Below are 24,107 nucleotides of genomic sequence, written 5' to 3'. Positions count from 1 at the left end.
AGAGTGTCAGCCTGCAGACTGAAGGATTCCGGTTTTAATTCTGGTCAAGGGCACATGCCTGGGTTGCGGGCTTGATCCCCAGTGCGGGGCGTGTAGGAGGCAGCCAATCAATGATTCTCTCTCCTCATTGATGTTTCTATCTCTCTTTCTCTCTCCCTTCCTCTCTGAAATAAAGATATATTATTAAAAAAAAAGACACAATTCAATTTCTGAACTGAAATATAATCAGGTAGTTCAAAACAAATGCACTTTGGTATAAAAAGAAATCCAAAAAGGAAGGAAGGACGGATAGAAGGAAATATATGAAGTGCTTTTCCAAGTAAAGAATTCAAAGAAAAGCTCTAAGAAATAACTTATCGAGTGGTTTCTGGTTTACTATGAAAATCCAAGTCACAGAACCCAGTGGAATCTGCGCTCCCAGAACCACCGACTTACCCATCCGGAAGTCGATGTAGCCCTCTCCTCCACTGATGACAAGCATAGACTTCAAGGGCGTCTGGCTGCCAGGCTCCTGAGCAGATGGCCCTGCTTTGTCACCTGTCAGATCTGTGCCACTACTGCCACTTTGTGGGCTGACAACCTGACCTATTTATACAGGAACAAGTGAATATTACTTATCATTGATTGCAGTGGGGAAACATTTTTTTCTGAATATTTTCAGAAACTTGAACCAAAAAAGCAAGTATATCCTAATACAACCAAAGTACTGGGGATGCTAGAAGCCTCTGCATGATCAGAAAACATCTAGAGAGGTCCTAAGAGCCCATTTTAAAATCTAAATGAAGCCATTTTGTACCAAACCATAGGTCCAAAATTTAGCATAAAATCTGTGTACAGCCAGGCTGGTCTTAGCTGCCTGCTTCAGACTTTTACAATCTACATCTCTTGATCTGAGGGACAGTGGAAAGGCCTCTCTCCTGAGAGGGTACATGTGCTTTTGTGTAAAAGACTAAAGAAAGTCTTCACCTTAAGCCTTATGAGTTTGGGTATTCCTCATTAATATTTATATTTATTTCAAATCCACAGTTTTCCTTTCATACTTAAGAAAAGTATACCTTATATTTTAGATTATGCAAATAAAATGATTGCTAAATGTGTTCTAAGGTAGAATCCTGGAGCATGAAATGGTAGAGAGAGAAACCTTAAAAAACTATTCACACTACAATCTCTAGGACACCCCTCTTAGAAAGCTTTGACTGTGGGGTATGTTTTCTTCTTGGAGAATCTGCTGTCCTTTGGTCACGCTGCACAGACCATGCCTCCAGGACACAGCAGGACACAATCCTATGGTGCAACACACTTTTAGAAAGTAATGTATGCTGAAGGTGGATAGGACAGTTTACTTTATTCCCACAGTGTCTCACTCATGCATTACTCAATGATGCTCTGGAAGAAACCAGGCCTGCTAGAGAAAACTACTCCAGACTGGTTAGTTCCGACACAGGAGAAAGAGCACAGAGGTATGATAATAGGGCCAACCTGAAGGTTTAATCGTTAGGGCCAACTGGTCAACAGTGTTGCCAATTCTACTTCCAGATCTATACCCAACAGGAAAGTCTTTCCCATATACAGGAGAAGGTCTGCTGCAGTACTATTTTTAATACTTGGGGGGCGGGGAGGAAGGCAGAAAAGATCTAGAGGTCCATCAATAGGAGAATGGAGCACATTTATTCAGATATAAGAACCATAGTTAATTGAATAAACTATATTTTTATGCACGAACTTAACAAATCTCAAAATGAGAAATATAAAAGAGACTCGAAGGGGACTCTAAGACATATTTTTTCTTTCTTTGAGAAAGCAAGAAAACACTATTACCAGCAGTTCCATTTCTAGGAACTTATCCTAAGGAAATAACTACACAAATACAAGACGTTTAGAAAGCTCATTACTATGTTGCCAAGAATGCTGAGTAACCAGAGCACCATGTGTGAGCCCTGCACTATGTTCACTCATCACCTCATCTTTGGAACACCTTGGGGGGAAAAGTGTGATGGTTAATTTCATCTGTCAACCTGGTGCCAAACTCCAGTCTAGATATTGCTGTGAAGGCATAGTTAACATTTAAGTCAGCGGACTCTGAGTAAGGCAGATTAGTCTCCATAAGGTTGGTGGGCCTCATCTCTTAAGTTGCTGATCTTAAGAGGAAAAGATAGACCCCCAAGGAAGAGGGAACTCTGCCTCCAGCATACTTTTGTCCTCAAGCTGTAATATTAACGCTTTTCTGGGTCTCCAGTATGCCAGCTGCCCTGCAGATTGCAAATAGATCAGCCTTCATAATCGCATGGGCCAATTTATTAAAATAAATAAATCAAAACATCTCCACTTCCCCACTCCCCATTTCTCTCCCCCATCCTCCTCTTTCTCTCACACACACCCCCTGTTGGTTGTTTCTCTGAAGAACCCTAATACGCTAAAACACTATGTCCAATGTGACACAGTGAGCTGGTGTGGTAAAGTCATATTTGAAATTTGTCTAACTCTTAAACTAGCCTCTTATGGGGACAAAATTCAAAACATGGATCCTGCTTACAGGTGGCAGCAACATCATTTAGTATTCTCAACGGGCAGAGCGCTTCCCATTGGACATCACACTACCACCTTCTTACTCTAGATGGTCCTTTAGTTCCCAAAGCACTTCCATTAGTTTTCACAATCAATGAGGCCGGCAGGGAGCAGATATTAAAATCATGTCCATGTAAGAAGACACGGAAACGAGTCTCAGCGGTGAGGCCACTTGCTCACAGTAACAGGCAAGGGGTGAGGCGGAGGGCCCAGACTCCCGAGCTCCTCGCCCACTGCTCTTGGCCGCTGCACTGATAAAGGTACGAGCACATTCCCCGTCTTCCTGCACCAAGCCTCGATGACAGGGGCTTCTTTCTAGCTATCTCCTTTATCAGGCCAAGACCATTTTTGGTATTCTGTGGTGATAAAATAATACAACTGCTTTAAAAAGTAAGCAGGATTGTTGCATAAATAAAAATCAAGAAGTTTGTTTTGGGGGGTGAGGAGATTCCATGACAACTTCATTCAAATAGCCCTACAGTGCTTTATTCTTACCGCCATTGTAGAGCTTCTCATATACATTGGTGAAATGATCTGTAATTCTAGTGCTTAGCATTTGAGCGGGTAGTGGAACTAAGGGACAAGAGAGAGACAATGACATGCATCTTCTCAACAGGATAATCCACCTCACCTGGGACGGCCACGAAGAATTTCACCGCATCCCGATGCCCATGGAAGCAAAGCTGAGCGTGTGCCATTGAACAATAGGGTATGAACGTCCCTGGAGTCACTTTATCGCTGTTTTCATCACCATACACACGGATCACACTTCCAGGGCGATTTCCTGGTGCTCCTGAGGTTTTATTTGCTGCAACGGAAAAACCAAATACCAACTATTTTCCCCTAGAAAATTGTAATGATGCAAGAGGTTACTGGTTAATCCTTATGACAGATATTATCTAAAAGCTACAGCCAGCTGAGATAAAACAAAGGCAGCAATGCCAAATCAAGAGAAAGCTGGAAGAGGAGACAGCATGCTAGTTATTTTTAAGTACCTCAGTAAATGGAGTAGGGGATTTTGCCAGTCTAGCAATAACTAAGCTCACTTTTTCAACACATCTAGTAATTTTTAAAAAATCATTTTAGTGAACAAAAGAAAACAGATTTGAATCTTAGGAATATCTGTTTTGTTTTGTTTTTAATCCTCATTTTAGAAAACTAACCAGTACATAGTTAAAAGTCAAAGGGCATATTTTAAAATAAAAATTGTATTGTTTATCTTTTAATTTTTCTCCCCTGTGGTAAGACTATCCCCCTTGCGGGGAGTGGTGGGAAGCTGTGCTAAAGGACGCAGCCACTACAATACAGTCACTTTCACTGACACCAGACCAGTGATTTGCTGGATTGTTTTAGAATGACCAGACTCACAAAACATCCCCATTCCATGGGCCAGTAAGTGAATGAAAGAAACATAACTGGTAACAAGAGTAAACAATGTAGATTAATGACAGTTGTGAGAGATGTTTTGTGTTTTTATTGGAAAGGAAAAAAGTCCGAAAAGAAAGTTCAGCTGCAACAAAAGGTGATAAGCAGACTAAGCAGCTGAGTAGTTCGGTGGCCATGGAACAGACGTCAAAAACAAAACAAACACCTGCTGCGATGCAGTGACTGCAAGTGGGTGACACTGAGAACATTCAGGAGGCATCTAGAGACGTGAGACAGCCTCACGGTGGCTATCGGAAGCCAGGAGGAAGAGTGGGATCAGGATCTGCACTTACCCCTCAGCCCCAGTAAACGTCCCTGGTGGAGGATTACAGCTACAGCGAGAGGAGGAAAGGGGACATGGAGAGGTGCATGACAGGGGGGAGAAGAATTACTATGAGCCACCACTCTCGGAGTCTCCTATCTGGTGACTTGGTGCCCAAAGCGCCTAACCAAGTCCAACTTGGTATAATACCGAGTAACACTCAAAAGTTCTTAACCAAAGCCTCTCTCTACAATTTCTCTGCCCAAAATATACAATTTGATTCACAGTGATTTTTTCTCCATCATAAAGCAATTGCAGTGATTCATAATTTCTTAAGAACTTAATTAATGGGGAGCATTTCCTAATGCTAATATTTCCCCTTTTTCATTAAAAAAACCTGTTCAAAGTAACAGTGCCAAAGTGGCACGCTCTTTTATAAAGAGCTAAAATGAACTCTGGGATATCCTATGATCTCTTAGGGTGTAAGTGGTCTAAGCATGTATATTTCTAAGTAACTGATTAAGAACTTAGGTTCTTTAAGGCTCCAGATATACCACCTTCTGGCCCTCCTTCCTTCCCCTGAAAAAAGACAGGGCTGTTCTGAGATATTTCCTTATTAACTTATCTTTTGTACTTAGGACACTTGTTTCCAAACCATTCCCTGCCTGTGAATTTTGCAACAAAAACACTTATTTAATGAATGATCAATGTAATGGAACATAATGAGAGAAACACACAATGTATATTTTGTTCACAAAAATAATAAAGGAACATAATATAAAAAACATACAATGTACATTTTGTTCACATTCTTTTTAAATACAGGACAGGTGACTTGTCTCCAGCATAAGGAAGGGCTGACTGACCTCCTGAGAAACTTCTCCCGTAACTTTTTCTAAACCAAAGAGAATCTCATAAACTAACTGCCAGGGAGACATGAAAAACTAGAATGAGTACTAGTAGTGTTTCTGGATACTGGTATAAAAAGCACAAAGGAAAATGGACTTTGACCTTTATTTAAAAGAGGAAACAGGCGCTGGCTGGAGTGGTTCAGTGGTTGGAGCATCGGCTCACACACCGAAGGGTCGCGGGTTCAATTCCCAGTCAAGGGCATATACCTGGGTTGCAGGTTTGATGCCTATCCCCAGTCAGGGCTCGTGCAGGAGGCAGCCAATCGATGTGTCTCTCTCACATCAATGTTTCTGTCTCTCCCACTTCCTATCTCTCTCTCTCTAAAGGAAAAAAAAGAGGAAACAGGACTGTTATTCCTGAATTGAGAAAAAGTACTGCTCAGAATGAACTGTTACTTGCTACAGTTCATAAGTTTCCATGGAAAGAATGAAGGGACAATAGTTAGATCTTTGCCACCAGATTGATTTTCTAAATTACCACCGAGTTGCCAATACCAGAGCAATTCCTTCTGCCTCATGTCTGGGCATGACCATTCCCTGCAACTCTCCGATCTGCACTGTGACAGTTTGGTGAGTGAAAATGTACTTACTTTCTGTCAGTGGGATGGAGATAATGACACCATTTCCTGTCCCCACCCACAAACGATTACAGGACACCATCAGGGCTGTGATCCTCACAAAAGAGAAGCCCAGTTTTCCAGTACCTGCACAGAGAGGGGTGGGGGGGGACATTTCATTAGAAACTGGAGCAGACGATGTCTGAGATTCTAGGTCCCTCAGAGTAGTGGGTGAATATGAGAAAACTCTCCTTTGGCTTTACCACCTAGCTCACAACTCATGCTTAATGGGGACAGAAAATTCTAAACGTGGCTGCCATCACAGTATCATTTAGAAGGAAGATACTGTGGCTCAGGAAATATGACACAGGACTTAATTAGGGAGCTGCAAAACCAAACCAGAACAAAAACCCTCAATAAAAACAGTGTTTACTAAATTGGGAAATTAAATGTCCTTCAAATTTATAAGCTGAAAGAGTTCTGGTGTGCCTTAAATTTCTTTGTGTAGATGAAAACAACTTTTGCGAACAAAACCTACACTCTTCTTATTCAATGGCAGTTTTGAAATTTTAGGAAACCACAGGCATATAATTTAGGGAGAATCAATGCACATTGTTATTTCAAGAAGAGTTTTTTCAACTGACTTTATTTTCTGGGACTTGAGGGGCAAAATTATTAAACAGATAAAGCATTTAGAACAAACAGCATTTAGTTACTCATATTCTACTTGTAAGAGCTGAAGAGCATGATCACAGAATCAGTGTTAGGAACTTACTCTATTCAGAAATACAGTCTTAGAATCTTCATAGTCTAAACCTACGGTCAAAGTCCACCCCCGGAACTAGTCTGTGTGTATGTGTACATATGCCTGACTCCAGGGAGGGTACTGAGCTATCATCAGGTTTTCTGAGGGCAAAGGCCCTAAAAAGGTTAAAAACCGCTGGTGCAGCTCAACCTCTCTTCATAAAGGAATCCTTAGTGAACGGCATCTCTAATGGTCATACAGCTCTGCATCAGGAGCTGAGGATACAGCAGGGGTGGTCCCTGCCCTTCATGGCGTTTAGGATCCGTGGGAGAGAGAGGCGGGAAGTAGGAATCACGTAACACCAGTGCAACCACAACAATGATGAGCCCGTGAAGAAAAAGTATAAGATGCCTAAATTCAAGTGGGAGACAAGAAAAGGTCTCTTCTGGATGTGACACGTAGCTATGGTCTGGAGGCCAAGTAAAAAGGGACCAAGAAGGACTTCTCAGACAGAGGATACAGTACATGTGAGGCCTGGCATGGAAAGGAACTTGCTGAGTTTGAGTCAGTGTGGGTAGAACAGAGTGAGGAGAGTGGCCCAGGCCACTTAAATCCCTCTGCTCCTGCCACCTCCTCTAAAGGCAGTCAGTGGGCATGGGGAGAATGTGTCCTGGTTACTATGCAGAGCACAGACTGGAGTGGAAGGAGGGAGCCTGGTGAGGAGGCTCAGGTGACCCAGGCAGGAAAGGATGGACACGGGGACAGAGGTAGAGATACGGAAGTCATTGCTTGAAGATATTTTTGGGGCAGACTTGACAGTTCCCACAGGGTAGATGGAGTGTCTGCCTGACACCTTCAGTGATAAGAGCTCACTAATCCTCAGGCAACTTATTCACTGGTTCTATCCAGCATGTGAGAACATTTAAAAATAAAAACTTTATTTAATTGACAGAAATAAAACGCTTTGGAAGCTTACCTAACATTTTGCTTACATAAGGCTCAATGTCCACATCCTGTAGATGTTGGTAAGTGTGTGCATGATAGAGACGGAGGGTGGAATCCAAACGAATGGAGACCCACACGCCATCACCTACCCACGCAAGCTGCCGCACCTGGCTCTCCTTCCTGGGGTGTGCATCAAATGATTTCTAGGAAAGATTGTTCAATCACAATGTTACGTTTAACATGCAGGAGTTTGTGTTTAAAAACTGTGCTAATTTGCACAAAAATTTGGAAGAATATATGTTAAAAGAGGAGCCTAAACAGTGTTCACTAAATATGATCATAGCCTTTATCCCAGACTTCAAAATAAAAAGAAAAACAAAGAATAAAGGATGCTGGATTTTAACACTGTACAGGTCATCGACTTACGGAAGTAATACTGGCACATCCCTGTTATGTGTCAGTGTTCAACAATAAGACTGAATTTGATCTCAAGATTTTGTTGGACTGCAGAGAAATTACATTTATAACTAAACAAAAAGGAGCCTGCATTGCTGCGTGTGTGTGTGTGTGTGTGTGTGTGTGTGTGTGTGTCTGCATGTAAGAAACAGATCTGAAAAATAAACACCAAATGGTTAACTTTAGGACTTTTACATAAAAGAATGAGATTTAGGACAAAGGGAGAAGGAGACCTTCCACCTTAAAATTTTCTAGCTTTAGGTTGTCTTTAAAAAATTACATCTGGTTGCAAAACTTTTTTAAAGAAAGCATTACTAAGAGGATTGCTCACTGCAATCTTATATCTCAGTCTTTGACACACATATGGATTCGTGTAAACACACGTGGGATGGCAAAGACTTGGGAATCCTCCTTCCCTCTACCTGTACATAAGTAAACGAATCCAGAACCATATATTCAAACACATATGCACTATGGGTACTCAGACACATTTCAACATTTGTGTTAATCTTTTTCCTTCAAAAAAAACTCAACACTTCCCATTCTGGTAGTCAAAAGTGGCAAGATGTCATCAATGTATCATTAAAACACAGATTCAGAAAATACTTTCTAAAGAAGCTGAAAATAATTAGTCTTAGAATCTTCAGGAAATAGAAATTCAGTAAGCAGAGAAAACATGGGTTAACTTGCCTCGATTTTCATGGCCTTTGGCTGAACCACATAGATTTTGTTCCGATAGCCACACCAGACTTTGTCATGTACCACAGTCATGCATCGAATAGAATGGTGAGGCCGCCCGAGATCTAACAGGTGATAGTTTGACAAATCCCACTGCCCATCTTTAAAATAAGAAATAGATTACTAGTTAATGTATACCACCTTTTACTAAATTTTAACAAAAGAAACATTCTATCGGGGTATATAATTAATTTTATTCATGAAACACCCACAAATACCATGTATTCAGTATATCCTTTATTTGCAGAAACTGGGTTCTCTTATTTTATAAACTACAAAGTTGGAAGAGACCTCAAAGCTCATCGGTCCAACCTGCCACTCAATACCTGGACCACCATGCTCTCAACAGTAGTGATATGATAAATCAGTTATAAGTTAACTGTTTATAATACTACTTAAGAATCAGCAAGGATTAAAATTATTTGGGGGATGAAATCTCTCACTCACTTGCATTCTGATATATTTTCTTGGGTAGAAGTCAAGGGCAACGTTAGGAATCATGTGTCCTATAATTTTAGCGATGACAGAATACAAATGAGAGCCAATGCTGGAAGCTTGCTCTGCTTCAACAATTTCAGTGAAAGAAAACACAATGCCTCACAGAACAGCTGTTCCATTTTCAGGAAGCTGTAACTGTCAGCAAAATACTTCCCACACCTGGCTGAATTCTGCCTCCTTATATGTAATCTCCCATTAGTTTATAGTTTTGCCCAATGGAAGCAACTTCTGTTACTGCCCCACATCTTCTCCTTTCAAAACCAAGTATCCTTGGCACATGTCTTTGGGCCCTTCAGCCGAGTTCCTCTGTGTCCATCCATGTCCATTTCATGCTGTCTAGCTACCAGAGTGGAACCCTATGAAATTGATGACGTTAGCTAACTCAGACTGAATTTGTAGTCAACCTTTAAGGAATTCTCACTCGTCAGCAGGCCTCTTTCATCTTACTCTTCTGAACCCAAATGCAGAACTTGGCATTTCTTTATTAAATGTACTTTGCTTGTGTTGCTCTGTCAATATAATTTTGGACCCAGTACACTAAAACATTTACTGTTTTTCCTAGGCTCTTCCACTTACTGAGTGACTAAAACACTCTGCCTCAGTTTCCTCATCTATAAAATGAGGGTGACAACAGAATCTTCCTCATAAGTTCTGGTGATGATTGCAAAAGATGGTGGAAACACTGTTTTAAAGGGGAAGAATGTAAATAACATAACTTGAAAATCACTAAACTTTATCCAATTAAAAGTTATTTTAAACTAGAGGTCCAGTGCAAGAAATTTGTGCACTGGTGGTAGTGGTGGTGGGGGGTGTCCCCTCTACCTGGCCTGTGCCCTCTCACAGTCTGGGACCCCTCGCTCCTGACCACCTGCCTGCTTGCTGCTCCTTCCTTAGTGCTGCCACGGAGGTGGGAGAGGCTCCCGCCAATACCGCTACGCTCACCAGCCATGAGCCCGGCTTCTGGCTGAGCGGTGCACCCCCTATGGGAGCACACTGCCCCCTATGGGGCAGCTCCTGCGTTGAGCGCCTGGCTGGTGGTCAGTGCGCATCACAGAGACCGGTTGTTCTGGTCGTTCCGCCGTAATGGTCACTTAGGCTTTTATTATATACTTACCAAATATAAGTAGATGCAAATTATTTTTTAAATACTGGGCAAAGAAAAATTATCCTCTCACTAAATTTCGCCCAATTGAGTAAGTGTATGAATGAAAAACCAGCACCTCCATATCACATTATATAAGAGGACTGTGAAATGTTAAACTGCTTGCTCAGTATGGTAAACATACTTTGACTGCGGTATACTATAAATGTATACCTCCAAGCAGGCACTCACATATTTACTGCTATCACACATTGTTAGTATTCGGTTTAAACCTTTATTCTTTCTCCTATTAAGCATCATTTCTTAAAGCATAAAAAACCAATCTGTTTAAAAATGCTTTTGCAATGCAACGAGTGAGTGCACTTGTTATCTATTCATAACAACTCACCAACTCCTCTGTGAAAGATAGCAAGGGTGCCATCAGCCAGGGCCACTAACACAATTCCTTTCACGTGTCTGCAAACAGGAAAGAGGATTTCAGAACTCTCCATCAGGAATGCAGAAGGGACCACATAATACTGAACTAGTTCAGAGGCTCTCAGAGGGCCAGTACATGAAAGATGAGGAGCTCACGTCAGAAGCTAAACGAACACACCCTTTTCTTCATTGAGAGAGCTGTGCTATAAAAATGTCAGCTGAACTAGATAAACAGCGTATGTGGTGACCCAGATGTTCATGGTGGGGCACAAACTCCTCTTCTCAACACAGACTGTTGACAAAAGGTCCACAGACCAGAGACACACACCTCGAGTAGAACTAGCAGAGGCAGCTCTGTCACTTAAGAGACACACTGGTTTTTGATAGTCAGCACATGGAAAGGACTAGTAAAAGCCTTAGTCAACATATTCACAGAATGTAAAGAATATTCTGAAACAAATGTATATTCACAGGTATTAATTGGTTGTCTCCCACAGAGCACTAGAGAGCTCATAGCATGATGAGGTATCAACCTGGCAAGTTTTTCTATTTTACTTTCTAGTTTCATCTCACTCAACTTCTCTAATTCTATAAAGAAGGTAAAAATAATATGGATACTGATTTAGTCATGACATACATGTTAGCTTTAATAGTCTTAAAATCTAGTTTAAACCAAGATATAGTATTTTTAAAAGAAAGAATTTCTAAAATAAAACTTACACAATACTGAGAATCGAATCTTTAAGTTTAATAGAATGGAGACATTTCCTCCACTGGGCTACAGATGAATGGACATACAAACTGCAAGAACAAAATCAAGACTGGTAAGGCATCGAGAACATCAAGTCATTGCTTATGTCTAATAATGACCACAAAGTTCCTTCAGGGGGAAAAAGGAGTAACATACACATTTTAGGGAAAAAATGAGAGTATGGGTAGGCCTAAGGCAGAGAAATAAGCTGCCTAAGCAAACAGAAACATATGAAGAATAAAAGCCAGGACAAAATGCAGGGTCAATTGCAGGCTACTCCACACTTCAGAATCCTGGGCAAAATCCTGTTTTAAAAAACGATCATCCTTTCACTAGACTGAACTACAACTCTGTGAAGACAGTGGTTGACATCAGGCAGAGGCACCCCGAGGCCTGCAGGACACATCAGCCCTCCACCCGCCTTCGTACAGTTCATAAGCTAAAACAGTTTTACATGGTTGGGAAAAATCAGAGAGTATTTCATGACATGAGATTTGTATGCAACTCACACTTCTGTGAACATAAAAAAAGTCTTATTGGGACACAGTCCCACTAACCCACTTACACATTGTCAAAGTAATGGCTGCTTTTGCATCACACAGCACAGCTGTGAAGTTACAACAGAGATCGTATGGCTACAAAGCCTAACATATTTGTTATCTGACCCTCCGTGGAGAAAGTCTGCCCATCCTTCACTGTATAGTATTAGACCACTATGGAAAAGACACACTAGTGGCCCTTGCTTAACTTCAGGAAAAGGGTAATTTTGTAAGACCCCCCACACCACTAGAAAGTGAACAGACTAGGTAACAATGTTTGTTATCACCTGGTAAGCTTCCAGCCTGATCTGTCCTGGTTTTCCTAGTAACTCTACTGAAAAGTTATGTTTGGATTTGGGTCTTCCTGCAGCCAAATACATTAGTTTAATCCTACATAAGCCTCCTATATATGCATCAATAATTCTCCATCTGTGTGCTATTCTGGATCATTCAAATTTTAAAATGTTATTAACCTCTTCTTCCAAGAATATTATATAAAGGGGACACCATGACAGAGAAATGTGTGGTTTAGCAAGAACCAATGCAAGTCCAGTTTATGAGACTGTTGTACTATAACATTAAAACTTATGTGTATATAAAATTCTTTGCTTTAATGTGTACTCTTTGTTTATACTTATGTGTACCACATTTTACGTATCTTTGGTTTCTGAAGCAAAGGTAAAAGACTAAAGATACTCTAAGATTAAAAGAGTTGGCACCTACCAGCCATTCTGAGCTCCAAGCCACATAGTTGGTAAAAGGCTACTCATTTTCTGGGCTTCTTCTCTCACCAGGTCTTGTTCATTTGGCAACACTGATATTTGATCTTTATATGCATCTGAGTCATTACTGGGAAAGATGGGACAAGAGGAAAAAAAGCTGAGTGTGCTCAGTTAGTTTTCAGGGATTGGTCATTTCTATACTTTAGTGTACAGTTTAAGAAAAAAAAAATCAAACTCTAAAATTCCAGAAAAGCCAAAGTTAAATGCTTATTGTTAAATATTTAAACAATTGTACCAGAAGAAAATTAACATACTAGAAGGACCAAGTTGCAAACATGGAGTTAAGAAATGGCAATGAAATATAGCAGTTACTATCCAGACTATAATTATGCCTCACCCTTACGGTTACTTTGAATTTATCAGTTTCTTCTTAAAGGAGAAAAGAGGAAGGGATGGTTTGTTTTAAAAACCACACACATACACTGAAAGGAGGGTAAAATATAAAGAATTTTCTAAAATAAATTAATAAGCTTGCATTCACTCACAGCCTTCTTTCTTTTAGATTGCCACATATAATAAAGAGATATAACTGGGTTATCAAATTCAACAGACAAATGTACTAATTCTAATAAAAAGATGACTATTTTCTTTTTAAATTTACTTTTAGAGAGAGGGAAGGAGAGGGAGAGAGAGAAACATTGATGTGAGAGCAAAACATCGACCTGCTGCCTCCCCCAGGGCCCCTACCAGGGATCAAGCCCACAACCCGGCATGTGTCCTGCCTGGAAATCAAACTGGCAACCTTTCGGTGCACAGGTTGATGCCCAACCAACAGGGCCACCAGCCAGGGCATGACTTTACTCTTAAATTGACAATTAAATGTTAAGATATTTGGTTGTTCTATATACTAAGAGGAAAAATATTAAATTGTAAAAAAAAAATCCAGTTTAGATAAACCTCTATCTGCAAGACCTAGAGTAGGCAAGAAAGAAAATCAAAGAATTCATGAAATGGACCTAGATTAACCAACCTTTTAAAGAAAGAGCCTAAAACAAATTGTCTTTTAATAAAATGTTTGCCAGAGAGCTAAATTCAAAAAGGTCATCCAAGCCCACATGGGAAATTGAAACAATGGCCAATTTCACTGCTGACTAGAGTGGGAGTTAGAGTAGGGGTGGGGATTAAAAGAGCAAGAATTATTAATAGAATGGAAGACAGTGAATACAATTAAAAAAACAATAATTCTAGAGGAAAAAATGACCAGAAAAATTTTGACTAATGTATTTTATAGACAAGACTTTTTTCATAAATTAGAAGGAAAAGAGAGCAAATGGGGGGAGGGGGTAACCAGAGACAATGAAGAGGAAGGAATAGCATAGTGGGAATAAGTAATGGCATCTAAGTCTGCCACAACAATACCAACTAGTGCAGCAGTTCTCAACCTGTGGGTCGCGACCCCTTTGGCAGTCGAACGACCCTTTCACAGGGGTCGCCTAAGACCATCCTGCATATCAGATATTTACATGACGATTCATAACAGCAACATTACAGTTATGAAGTAGCAACGAAAATAATTTTATGGTTGGGGTCACAACATGAGGATCTGTATTTAAAAGGCCAGAAGGCTGGGAACCACTGAACTAGTGGGAATATTTTGGCAGATTGAGGTTATTTGGGGTTCCTTTTGTGTGTGTACTAATGTGGTTTCCTAAGTTATTGACCCATCTGAATACCTTGACTGATACACTGGTGAGAGGTCTTCTGGGATTTGAACTCCCAAAGGATCTGTGAAGACGTGCTCTGTGTACACGCCCGTTTGGGAGACGTCCATGTTGTCTTCAGCTGACCCTGCATTGCCTTCTGTGGCTTCAGTTGCTTCTTCTGCCGTCGGAACATTTTCATCAATCTCACTACTTTCTGCTTCCTTTTCTAAAAAGTAAATAAAACATGCTAACCATTCTGAGTTTGAACTTTTCTATCAATAATTTCCTTGTACAAACCCTTGCTATAGAATTCCACTCCACCTACCCTCTGCCCCCTCTGCACTATATCATGACATTGAGAATTCATAATTTCATTTAACAATCATTACAGCATCTTCGTTTATGTTCTTTCATTCTTGTTACGTTAAGATCCAGATTAAGTCCATTGTGAGGCGTCTGGAACAGGCTCTGGTGCTGTACGGATGGTATGTAAGGAGCATGGCTCTACCTGGTGGCTTTTCTGTCACTGGAGAAGCACCGTTGGTACTAGGGGGCGTGGCACCTGCTGTCACACCTTCTGCGGAACAACCAACCACCGTGATGCCTCCCAACAGGCTGTCTGTCTCTGCTGAGCTATTGCTTGTCATGCTTCCAGATAAAGATGCTTTGTCCACCTGTCCCGATTCTGAAAGCTCTTCTCCTGCAGGGTAGTCTGTTTCTCGTGCTCCTAAAAACACAAGATAAGCCTTCTTTTAATGCTAAGTAAACTTATAGAACTAGCTTTTTCTCCATAAAAACAACTATGGGTTTTAAATAAGAGTGTATAGGTAAAGGCAAATAGTTATTTGAATATACTGCCAAAGATAGCTTTAACATTTTTTAAAACTAACCTTCACAAAATGGAAAGCAGCTTAAAAATTTAAGATAATACTTCTAGTAATGCAAGCAAAAGAAAACATGAAAATGTCAGAAATTATGCTTCTGCTCTTAATATGAGCTCCTAGGCAGCCACCTAATGAGGTTAAAACCAATGAAATCTAAATATATGTAAATTATATTTGCTATTTGAAATATGGACTTCTGCCTACCACTATTAAAAATTAGTCACCCTAAATGTACACAGTGCCTTAAGCATTAGTAACACATTTAAAAACTAAGCATTTGCAGTATAAAGATAAACCTCTTGTTTTTTTTTAATTTAGAAAGCTGTTTTTATTCGTATTGCATTAAAAAAACTTTATTGTAGTCAAATACAGACATATACACACATACACATAAAATTTGCCATGTTAACCTTTTCTAAATATTTTTATTGATTTTAGAGAGGAAGGGAGAGGGAGATATAGAAACATCCATGATGAGAGGGAATCATTGATTGGCTGCCTCCTGCACGCCCTCTACTGGGGACTGAGCTGCCAAGCCAGGCATGTGCCCTTGACTGGAATCAACCCGGGACCCTTGAGTCCACAGGCTGACGCTCTCTATACACTGAGCCAAACCGGCTAGGACAGGGGTGGGCAAACTTTTTGACTCGAGGGCCACAACGGGTTCTTAAACTGGACCGGAGGGCGGAACAAAAGCATGGATGGAGTGTTTGTGTGAACTAATATAAATTCAAAGTAAACATCATTACATAAAAGGGTATATGGTCTTCTTTTTTTTTTAGTTTTATTCATTTCAAACGGGCCGGATCCGGCCTGCGGGCTGTAGTTTGCCCACGGCTGGGCTAGGACCATCTTAACCATTTTTAAATGTATAATTCAAATGGCATTTATAATGCTGTACAGTCACCAAAACTATGCATGTCTAAAACTCTCACATCACCCCAAACAGAAAATCTGTACCAATTAAATAATCCGATTCCCCAGCCCCACCCCTGGCTGCCCCCGGTAATCGACTTCTGTCTTCATGAATTGCCTTGTCCAGATAGCTCAGACCTAAGTGGAATCATAATATTTGTCCTCTGTGTCAGATTTATTTTACTTAGCATAATGTTTCTAAGGTTAATCCATGTTGTAGCATGTATGAGAATTTCATTCCTTTTTATATAATATTCCACTTATAGATATATCACAAATTTATTTCATTTTTAAACCAATGTATTTATAAGATTTAATCTAAAACTTTAGAAAGCTTTCCCTTACTAGTAAATCAAAATAATCCCTTGTGCTCTGCCTTCCAGTCATCATCTAATATTAGCACTATTTTATTTTCTTCACACCGTCTGAAAATATCAGGTTTAGTCATTTGTTCCCAGCTTATTTTTGGTCTTCCCAAGTAGCACACAACTCCTAGAAGTGGTGCATGACTATATCTCCAGTAACTAAATTAGGGCCTGCAAAGGAGGTGCTGAAGGTGGGAAGACAGGGGCACGGCTCACTCTTACCTGGTACACTTGCTATACACAGGACGTGCGAATTGCAAACAGTGAAACTGTCTAGGATGTGGCCTGGTTGAACAGCATCAATAATAATCACTTTTGTAGCTGCATGGGTGCTAGTACAGATCCAGACTAGACTAGATAATTCTTCTTGATTTTTTAACTCCTTCTGCTGTTCCTGCAAAGTAAAGAAATGAATATTAGAAATGATATGTACAAACATTAAAAAGCTGTGCTACTACAGTCAAGGGCAACACTATTTCAAGTTTATTTCCAGATTATTTGGAAGGCTGAAAATACTGCTGTCTTTCCACATTAACCAGCACATAAGAACTAGCAGTTAAAGCAGATCAGTGACAAAAATGGTCTGTATCTCGGCTGTGACAGTTGTTACATACTTGCACACATCTGTCCAAACTCTGGACTATAAACATTTCAAGTATACACTTTACTGAGTGTAAAATATACCTCAATAAAACTGATTTTGAAAAAAGAGAGTGAGGAAGAAGCAAGGGCGCAGCAATCCCAACTAGAAGTTAAACCCAGAAGTAAGTTTTGGACCAAAGAGCGAGCTAACAGTCTCAGGCACCAGGAGACAAGTGTTGGTGCACACGCTTACCTTCAGTTCCTGATCGAGCTTGTCTAAACTGCTCTGAGATGCACTCCGCTGCTGACTGCCTTCTGCATCCAAACCAGCAACATCCTTGTAAAACACACTAGCTCCAACCACAGAACCGCCATCTCTGGTCTTCCCACCAGATAAATTGACTCCAACAGCACACCACAGCTTTTAGAGTTAAAAAATAAAAAGTATTAAGTCACTTTTTATCTAAAAATGTTTAGAATTTTTCACATTTTCTTTAAAATTCTAATGATTATAAATATAGGTCTTTAATATTCAAAGTACCCCAGTCTAAAATTACAAAATAAAAAATCTGATCCACAAAAGTAGGATTTAACAATTTTGTTTAGAAAAATGTCCACCCAGATTTTAAGAAGTAGCTTCTTTAACTTCAAAATTTATTTACCTTCATGGATGTATCTTTTTCATCTAGAGGCCTGAGACAGACAGGCACAGGTAAATTTTTCATCTTATTTTCCCCTTGACCATTGGTTACCTAATAATTTGGGAGGAGAGAAAGAGGAGTTAGCCTTATTATTCTTATTTGAAAAATGAAAAAAAAAATCAAGTGGCAATTGGGCAAAATAAACAAGATGCTATGAAATATCAGAAGACAGACTAATTCACATATGTGGGGGAGTGGGAGGGATAGGGAGGGAGAGAAAGAGAGTGTGAATGTGTGAGTGTGTGAGAGTGTGTGTGTGTGTGTATGTGTGTGTGTGTGTGTGTGTGTGTAAGCATGAGCTGAGTCATTTGGGAATAGGCAATATGGAGTAGACAGGTAAAGTTCCTGAACACCTGAACTGAGTTTTAAGTCAAGTGTTTGAAAGGCGCCCATGCTAATGGCTTCTTAAAACGTATAAAGTATAAACAATAGATGCTGCTTTTCAAAAAATGAAATCTTCAAGTATTAAGACAGAGCTGGATATGTAAGTTCATGCACTCGGCCACCTTTGTTGACCTGTCTCCCTTAGACTCAGAGGCATTTCTTTTGAGCTCTAGGGTGGAAAACAGCCTGAAAACCACTACCTCCAGCACTTCTCTCAATGGATGCTAAGTGCAAGCAGCTTGAAATGAGCGGGTTCGGGGTGTGGTTTTCGATTCCTTCATGCCCAGCCACACTCCTGTCCCGGCATTATCCACTAGATCAGTGGTTCATAATCTTCTGGTCCTTTAAATACAGTTCCTCATGTTGTGACCCAACCATAAAATTATTTTCGTTGCTACTTCATAACTGTAATGTTGCTACTGTTATGAATCGTAATGTAAATATCTGATATGCAGGATGGTCTTAGGCGACCCCTGTGAAAGGATGGTTCGACCGCCAAAGGGGTCACGACCCACAGGTTGAGAACCGCTGCACTAGATGCTCTCATGATGCTCACACGTTACCTGTTTGTACTTCTGAGGCAGGCTCCAGCCAAAAGCCTGCACTCTTCCATCCTCCTTCTGCACATGGGCCTTCACCTGACGATACTGTTCTCTCTTCTGTTCTCTGCGTGAGGCTAAATTAGCTTCAGTTCTAGAAGGGAAAAACATTCCTTTTAAAATTAAGTGATTACAACAACTCTCCTTCTAAAAAGAGTAAAAATAACAACACAAAATTTACATGATTTCAGATTGGTTTACTTCAGACTAAGATTCCTCCTTAAAAAGTGTTATACCATAGCTGGTCTTTTCAAGTTATGCAGTGAATACAGTGTCCAAGTTTTAACAGGTTAGTAAATAGCCTATTATATTGAACCAAATTTCTATCAGGTTTAAAATTTTACCTATATGAAAGGGAAAATCCTTAAATATTTTTGCTTCCTCATTTTTTTGGTTCATTCAACAAATATATATTAAGAATTTTCTGATGCAGGGAATGTGCTAGATAGGAGTGACTGAAGACCAATAGATCAGTACCTTCGTAGGAAGATAACAGGTTAACTTCTGGATCCCATTTACTTGTTCCAGAAGACAAATATGCAAACTGACTTGGTAAGCTTTAGAGCTGTGCAGTAAAATTCCATGAAAATAATTTGTCTTTCTCTAGGCCATTTAAATTTTTGTGAGGTGACTTGCTTGGTATCTTATAGTTAACAAATCTACCTGTGTGTCAGACACTTTACAGATATATAACCTATATAATTTAATCCTAACACGTCTGAGATAGATTATCATACTCATTTCACTGGCCAAGAAACTGGGACTCTAAGAGGTTTATGTACCAAGTTTCTGTACACCTAATGAGAAGCAGAGTCAGACTGAAAAACCAAGTCCTTCTGACACTAAAAAAAAAGTAATATAAGCCGTTAGCATTTCTATTAGTATTTATCAATGTTGTCATACCAGAAAAAGGAGACATTAAAAATTTCCTTCTCTTTATGAAAACAGATGCAATTTTCCTAAAATGTATTGGCTATAAATAATTTATTTACAATAGCCAAGTTGCAGACATAGTTTATATATAGATTTATCTGGAACTTTACAGCTGAACTGTTAAGTGGTGCGAATACTCAGAACTGCTGACTTATTGAGGGCATAACCACTAGTCTGGAAAATACTTACTCTTCACTAAGGAAGTCAAAGGCTTTGGACTTGTCCCCAGGGAGCTGACATAAGGTGCTGCTTCTTTTCTTGACAGAAGGAGTAACATGAGAGGTGGGTGCGTTATACTTCAGATTAACAGGTGGTTCGGGTTTCTTAGTAGTATTACTTGAGGAGCTAAAAAGTCGGCTAAAACTAAAAAGAAAAAAGTGAGTATGTATATGTCTATATATGTATTACACGCACTATAAAAACAATCCATAATTTCCCACAAATCCCAGAGCGCTTTTACAAGGCAATGAGTTAAAAACTGGCAAAAAAAAAAAAAAAAAAAAATTGAGGTCACCCAGGGCAGCCTGAGCAGTAACTCACAGCCAAAGCAGACATTCAGGAAAGAGGAACTACGCCGAGCCTGGCAGATCCCTGCTCTTTCATTAGCAATTCCCCTAATGAAAGGGAGACGCTCTGAAGTACCAGGAACTGCTCGTAATGAAGACATAAGAGAAGATGGCCCCTTTAGCCAGCTCCTACTTGGTGCCATCTGAGAGTGGCTGTTAGAAAGCAAGGTTATGGCTTCATGGCTTGACTAGAAGCCTAGTAACCACTTCTAAAAATAGTTACAATAAAGCACTAGAACACACATTACCGTTTAACACACAGCTTATACATTTTCTTGTTAAACTCAACTTAAATAACTATTTTCACACCCACTCAAAAAGACCGATACTTCTATTAAATAGGAGATTCACCAAAAAGGGGTGAGTATTAAGCTCACTGAACACACAGTACTTCTAGCACAGCCGTGGGCAAACTACGGTCCGCCGGCGGAATCCGGCCCATTTGAAATGAATAAAACTATTGAAAAAAAAAACCGTACCCTTTTATGTAATGATGTTTACTTTGAATTTATATCAGTTCACACAAACACTCCATCCATGCTTTTGTTCCGGCCCTCCGGTCCAGTTTAAGAACCCATTGTGGCCCTCAAGTCAAAAAGTTTGCCCACCCCTGTTCTAGCATGAACATACTAGTAACTCAAGTCCAAAACCGACATACACTACTCAAACCCCACAAACACTGAATTTCTAATCTTCGCTTTGTAAAGATTTTTACAATCACACAACCAGTGAAGCACCAGTGAAGCAGACATTTATTAATGGGAATCCAGGTAATTATCAACTCTGAATAGCTCCCTGTTATTTTATTTAACTTAGTAGAGGATTCCATCAAATGCATAACCAAAATGATGCAGCTTACGACAGTAATATTTTTGTCCTCAAGAACAGCCTTACCGAGCTGGCACACTACATATCAAAAAGAAAAAGTTCAGTTTAGTAACATATCCCAAATTTAAGAAATGTGGGCAGGAAGGAAGTGGGGGGAAGAACTGAGGAAGGGAGGAGACACCAAAGCATTCTTGAAAATAAATTTTGGCGGTAATCTTGTCTCGAAGTGCTAGCTACTGTCTTTATGTGTCTTTAGATACTTACAACTGCCAGATGCTTGACCTTTTTTTTTCCTGCATGGCTGGATTTTCTCTTGATGCTCTACATGGAAAAAGAAAAAAAATGTGTTTCAGTAGAGTGTTGTAGCGGTCTAAGAACCAAGGACCAAGGAAGTTCTGCTACGGCTACAACCGAAGTAAAATACCATCCCTCCCTCAGAGCTCAGTCTACTGACATGACAGAGACAAGATTGTTGTCTGTGCTGGACAAATAACCAACATGCCTGAATGCTTACTATTTTACATGTCTTGTTAAAGATATATCCTCCACCTCTCTCCTTTTTATCAAAACATTGCCTTGTAAATCCCTATCTTTACATAAAGATCTGTACCACCTTATACTCCCAGCTCTCAGAATAGCTTGTAATTTTACTGTTTCGATAGGTTATTTTTCACAGGACTAAAACTTTTCCATCACTGAAAAGATGACCAAAGAAAGGGATGAACTAGATTGATAGGTAATTCAACAAAATTTTAAAAAATAAGGCATTTCAAAGTGATTCAGTAAGATGGTAAGGATGAGAAACTCCCCCTTCCCTTTTGTAAAAGGCTAAATTAAAAACATCGTAATTCAATAGAAAAAGTAAGATATCAGCCCTAGCCGATTTGGCTCAGTGGACAGAGTGTCAGCCTATGGACTGAAGGGTCCCAGGTTCGATTCCAGCTAAGGGCACATGCCTGGGTTGCAGGCTTGATCCCCAGTAGGGGGCATGCAGGAGGCAGCCGATCAATGACTCTCTCTCATCACTGATGTTTCTCTCTCTCTCTCTCTCTCCCTTCCCCTCTGAAATCAATAATAAAAAAAAGAACTTAAAAAATGTAATAAGATACCAGATACCATTGATCTCCACCTGTTGACAGCCACTTGTTAGAAGTAAGAAGAACAATGAGAGTGGAGCCTACAGTCCTGCCAGTGGATCCAGTGGCTAGAGCGCCAGCCTGCACACTGGAGGGTCTCGGGTGAGATTCCTGGTAAAGGGCACAGACCTTGGCTGTTCAAGTTTGATCTCCAGCCCCAGTCGGGGTGCATGCAGGAAGCAATCGATTGATGCTCTCACCCTTTTTCTCCCCGGCCCCCATCCCCTAGGTCCCTTCCACTCTCTCAAAAATGTGGGCAAATTAGGGGGTGACTACAAACTTTTCATGAGCTCTTCCTAAATTAAAGGAATGCTGTTACTGAGAATCTGACCATTAGATGGCAGCACTAGAGGTGAGATTTAAGATCCAACTGACAAAGATCTCAATAGAAGTGGCATTTTGCATGAAGTGGAAAGGGAGATAAAATTCAGCAAGACCATTGTACAGGAAGACACTGAGTAAAAATGACTGTTTCCTATTGGCCTATGAAATGCTTGTATTTCCCTGACATTACTGCAAAAGCAGCGTCAATTTCTATATTCTTCTGAGAAATGAACACCATTCCTAAGCAATAACAATTGTGTTTAAGAGGTTATGGGAACATTCTCCAAGAGCCCTTTACCGGCCCAAAAGACGCCCATTTTAATCACATTCTGTTCCCAATTCCAAGGGTTACTTTTGAAAGTCTCTCCTAGTAAAGAGAGCAAGGGGCTTGGATCCCCAAAGGAAGAGCTCTTAATTCTGAATGAAGGCATTTCCAGAAAAACTAAAAAACAATACTAGAAAAACATCAGAGATACTTCTCATACAAACCGAATCATCTCTGTCCATCGAACAGCTTCCTGAAGCTCCATCAATCTCTCTTTATACTGGTTTCTCTCCATTAGAACTCGGGCCATTTCTACTCTAGTAAACCGCTTTCTCTGGGCAGTGGGAATATCACTCTGTAATGAAAAGAAGACTACAGATCACTCTGAGAGCCTATACCTGTTTTGGTATTATTTCAGACTTAAGGAACCCTTTAAGCTTTTAAACATACCTTAACTTCTAATCTAATGGATCACTTAAAATGACCTTATAAAATAAAACCAATAAAGAGATATAAATAGGAGAAACCAAGATGGTGGCAGAGGTAAACACCGGAAATTGCTGCCTCGCACAACCACTTCAAAAATACAACTAAAAGACAAAACGGACATCATCCAGAACCACAGGAAGGCTAGCTCAGTGGAAATTCTACAACTAGAAGGAAAGAGAAAAGCACACTGAGACTCAGAGGAGGTGCGGCAGTAAAGTGCAGAGGTACAGAGGTGCATGTGGAAAGGGCTGGCAACTGAGGACATGGTTGTCTTTTTCAATCGGGAGGGAGTCTCAAGCTCCCGAATGCTCTGAACTTCAGTTCCAGGCGAGTCTCTGGGGACCCAGACTCATACGGGGAGAAACTGGACCATTTGGCATGAGTTGGAACTCGAGGGCGGCTTTCTCTCAGAGGTGCTTGCAGCGATTACCGGAACACTGAGATGCGGGGCCTCTTAGGGCAGGGCTGAGGATCAGCCATAGCTGTTTGCTCCGCCCTGTTGATTCCCTGAGACCCACTCCACCCAAGCTGTGCACAGGGACTTTTGCATATGAATGGCCTGGCCCTTTGCAATCTGAAAATTACCTAACAAACTGCAGCTAGGTCAGAGAGACCCAGAGCTTCCAAAAGAAGGCCCAAGGCCCCACAGCAGCTTGCATTGCTTCACAGCTGGGCCTCATCTTTGCACCTCCAAACCCCAAACAAAGAAGAGGAATCTGCAGATCTCTCCATAGCTCCTGCTGGGTAGCCTCAGGCAGAGGCTAAATTAGCACCTCCTTAGAGATCCAAGAGCCAGTGTA

At 40.4% G+C, this 24,107-nt stretch overlaps 1 protein-coding gene across 11 annotated transcripts in view; it reads right to left on the bottom strand.

The window, feature by feature from the left end:
• SPAG9 (sperm associated antigen 9) overlaps positions 1–24,107 on the bottom strand; it is a 77,992-nt gene that overhangs the window by 4,309 nt on the left and 49,576 nt on the right. For 8 of the 11 annotated variants that reach the window (XM_015570832.1, XM_015570831.1, XM_015570833.1 and 5 more), the window contains 18 exons: positions 23,043–23,173; positions 21,358–21,414; positions 19,889–20,062; positions 18,731–18,860; positions 17,745–17,834; positions 17,336–17,503; positions 16,723–16,894; positions 14,845–15,063; positions 14,367–14,562; positions 12,635–12,760; positions 11,342–11,422; positions 10,593–10,660; positions 8,557–8,705; positions 7,442–7,613; positions 5,754–5,867; positions 4,284–4,322; positions 3,197–3,373; positions 436–585 (listed from right to left, as the gene is read on the bottom strand). In XM_015570832.1, coding sequence (XP_015426318.1) covers positions 436–585; positions 3,197–3,373; positions 4,284–4,322; positions 5,754–5,867; positions 7,442–7,613; positions 8,557–8,705; positions 10,593–10,660; positions 11,342–11,422; positions 12,635–12,760; positions 14,367–14,562; positions 14,845–15,063; positions 16,723–16,894; positions 17,336–17,503; positions 17,745–17,834; positions 18,731–18,860; positions 19,889–20,062; positions 21,358–21,414; positions 23,043–23,173 — 2,413 coding nt within the window. The remainder of the gene's footprint in view (positions 1–435; positions 586–3,196; positions 3,374–4,283; positions 4,323–5,753; positions 5,868–7,441; positions 7,614–8,556; positions 8,706–10,592; positions 10,661–11,341; positions 11,423–12,634; positions 12,761–14,366; positions 14,563–14,844; positions 15,064–16,722; positions 16,895–17,335; positions 17,504–17,744; positions 17,835–18,730; positions 18,861–19,888; positions 20,063–21,357; positions 21,415–23,042; positions 23,174–24,107) is intronic. The other 3 variants (XM_015570829.1, XM_015570830.1, XM_006774218.2) reach the window with 1 other exon arrangement.

Source organism: Myotis davidii, unplaced genomic scaffold (genome assembly GCF_000327345.1).
Source record: "Myotis davidii unplaced genomic scaffold, ASM32734v1 scaffold327, whole genome shotgun sequence".
NCBI lineage: Eukaryota > Metazoa > Chordata > Mammalia > Chiroptera > Vespertilionidae > Myotis > Myotis davidii.
This window is presented reverse-complemented; position numbering and strand designations above follow the sequence as displayed.